At 58.3% G+C, this 3,038-nt stretch overlaps 2 protein-coding genes across 2 annotated transcripts; one reads left to right on the plus strand and one right to left on the minus strand.

The window, feature by feature from the left end:
* Positions 1 to 373: 373 nt before the first annotated feature.
* Positions 374 to 1,467, plus strand: GUITHDRAFT_122999 (hypothetical protein; the record flags this gene model as incomplete). Its single annotated transcript, XM_005817709.1, has 7 exons — positions 374 to 416; positions 477 to 528; positions 788 to 830; positions 878 to 1,000; positions 1,049 to 1,109; positions 1,372 to 1,408; positions 1,458 to 1,467. Coding segments are annotated over 7 exons (369 nt in total), but the record flags the coding sequence as incomplete, so codon positions are not given.
* Positions 1,433 to 2,947, minus strand: GUITHDRAFT_149673 (hypothetical protein; the record flags this gene model as incomplete). Its single annotated transcript, XM_005817710.1, has 5 exons — positions 1,433 to 1,592; positions 1,648 to 1,739; positions 1,789 to 2,025; positions 2,078 to 2,628; positions 2,689 to 2,947. Coding segments are annotated over 5 exons (1,299 nt in total), but the record flags the coding sequence as incomplete, so codon positions are not given.
* Positions 2,948 to 3,038: the final 91 nt, after the last annotated feature.

Raw genomic sequence — 3,038 nt, forward strand, 5'->3', positions numbered from 1 at the left:
TTTACAAGGACGGGAGGATCAGATTGCGCACCTCAAGCCGATGTACTCGCAAGTCTCCTCCCCTCCTCCTATGCTACGTCTGATGCCCTGAGCAGCGAGGTTGCGTCGGTCCGAAAAGACCAGGTCAAGCTCATGCGAGACAGTGGATGAGAGGAGTGGGTGGGAGAGGGGAGGAGGAGGAGGAGGGAGGGGGAGGGATTGGGAGACCTGAGGAGGATAAGAGGATGGTCTGAATGTTTACTCATCATGTATATTTTACAGATCAAGGACGTATGACGACAAGGTATAACATACCCTCCTCTCCCCTTCCCTCCTCTGCCTGCCTGCCTGCCTCCACTCGTTTCCCAGTTCTTCATTCCTTTCCCCTGCACAGGCCCTCCTTCTTCGGGACAGCGCCCACCTAGTGGCCGACTACGGTGCTCATGTACCCAAGTGAGTTTCACCCTCACACAGCTCTCTTCTCATCTCCTCTTCAGGAAAGGGGAAGTCATGCACAGGGAAACTGAAGGAGCCGTCGGAGAAGACAAAGTGAGAAGGATCATGGAGAAGAGGGAGAGGAGAAGGAGAGAAGAGGGAGAGAAGAGAAGGGATGAGAGGAGAGGAGAGGCGGAGGAGGAGGCGGAGGAGGCAGAGGAGGGAAGGGGGCGAGGAAAGGAGAGGGGGAGGAGCGCTCAACAGTCTCCAGGCGCTGCTGCACGAGGATCACAAGAGGCTAAGGAAGGACTTCTCCAACATGAGGAGGCAACCCGTCTGACCTCCTCGAGTTTGCGCTGACTCCCTGGATCAGGGACAGGAGGCAGCTGGAGCAGGATGAGCACAGCACTGTGGATGTAGGACGGGGACCCCTTCCTTCCATGCCCATGACTCGTGGTGGCAGGTGAGGGGGGCCAAGGGTGCCAAACGAGCTGAGAAAATGTACGACAACGACGAGCCCTCCTCCAGCAGCCACCGAAGGCACGCTAGCCACAGTGGCGCCCTGACCTCTGGCAAAGTCAAGATGGTGAGCCCAACTTGTCAAACTCATGCTCCTAAGTCAACCCTCTTGCAGATCATGGCTGGGCTGTGCGGAGTCCTCCTGGTGCTGCTGGGTAAGAGCTGGGAAGGGCTGGGTTTCCTCTTCCGACCCTTCGGCTTTGCAGGCATCCTCGTCCTCTTCCGTCAGTCTCGTTCAAGTCGTTCGTCAAACGCCGCTGAGTCCGGCGACAGGCAAATCCCTGCTGCTCCTCCAGCTGCCTTCCTCCTTCGCTCCTCCTCCTCCCCCTCCCTCCTCCTCCTCCTTCGCTCCTCCTCCTCCTCCTCCTCCTCCTTCGCTCCTCCTTCGCTCCTCCTCCCCCTCCTCCCCTCCCCTTCTCACTCTCATGCGTGTCTTAGGATTCCCCTGCGGCAAGGAGACCCTCGATCCATCCCGGTAAAAGTCAACTCACCCGCTCCCTCAAGGCTCATCCCTTGCATCGCAGAAGCACATGACCTTGTAGCCCCGAGGCCTCTGCTGGACTTTGAGCTGAGAAAGCAGCTGGGAGCTGGCGGCCGCATCGGCCTGGATGGCTCCGGCTCCAGCAACGGAGTCAGGCTCACCCAAGACTTTTGCTGTCCTGGCCGTTGGCATGCAACAAGGCTGACAAGCTTGAGATGAATGAATGCACATACTCCTCTATCCTGAGCCCGTTGATGGCATCCTCGAAGGATTCGAGCAGTGGAGACTCCAGCACGATCCCAAGAGCGTGCTGGACGCTCGCATGCTGCACCAGCGGTTAACGGACTTTGACATGGTCAGTCCACCATACTGACCTGGAGGATGTCCGGAGAAAGCCAGTCCAGCAGGCTGTAGGAAGTTGTCAGGAGCTCGTCAAGGTCGTCAAGACTCTTGCAAGCTACCGGAAGGGGATCGTCTCCAGAGGGCCAGCTGACGAGCTGAGAAACGGCGTCAGATGTCTGGTCCCCATGGAGCAGCAAGGGATGCCTGTAGGTCGTCACGAAGACCTCGTCGACGTAGAGGTAGTCCGAGTCTGCTACCACGTACTTCACCTGCGCCGAGCTTCACCCTCCTCTCCTGCTTCCCCTCCCTCCTCCCCATCACCCGCTGCGTTCGGTTCTGGACTGTGACGATCTTGGCGGTGTGTTGACAAGCATGGAGGGGGGTCGTCAAGTCGACCCTGAGCGTTCTCAGCTCACTCTTAGAGGCCACTGGGCTGATACACACAACGTCCCCCTCCTTCAGCTCGTCCGCAAACATGTGTTTGACATCCGGTGTAGTCACGTTGCCGGACGAGGCAAGTACCGGCAAGACATGCTTCCTTGAGAGCTGCAGCTGCAAGGCTTGTCCTTGACTCGTTCTTGCCGTGACTATCGACGTCTGCCTTGCTGTCTCATGCTCGAACACGAAGACAACTCGCGCGAACCTCGTCTTGTTCCTACGGTTGTCATGTGACAGGATCCCTGTCCCCCGGGGTTTGACGTCCTTGATCCTGATCCGTTCAGCCCTGACCCCCTCACTGCCCGCCCCTTCTGCTGCCTCCTCCACTTGTCTCAGCACGCTTCCGTCCACACTGAAACATCCTGCCAGCACTGACTTTCCTACAGCAGTACACTGAGAGTTCGCAGTTATGTACGCCTGCTGGGAGACAGGGGCTGCCGCACATAGTTAGTTCATGTTCAGCCTCCCGTTCCTCGAGTTGCTCCTCCTCTCACCTCCAGCACTGTAGACGCTGAGGAAGTTGCAGCGGCTGCCGATGGAGGCGAAGTATGGGAGGGTAACGTTGTTGCAAGAGGCGTGCATGGCGGCGCAGGAGTCGTAGCAGATCTGCGTGAACTCCTTGTCGTCGTTGGTGCACAAGGGGAAGTGGTAGGCACAGATGACTTGCTTGAGGGCTGTGACGCAGGCAGCTGAGGGCTGACTCTGAGAGTAGAGCTGAACCATCTTCTCAGCATAGGCCAGGTCCGTCTTTGCCTGCGAGCAGGACTGGGAGACCCCAGAAAGTGAGCGAGGAGAGCAGAGGAGAGGGTGGAGGGACAGCCAGCAGGTCACCTGGAGGACGGTG

This window comes from Guillardia theta, assembly GCF_000315625.1.
Source record: "Guillardia theta CCMP2712 unplaced genomic scaffold GUITHscaffold_646, whole genome shotgun sequence".
NCBI lineage: Eukaryota > Cryptophyceae > Pyrenomonadales > Geminigeraceae > Guillardia > Guillardia theta.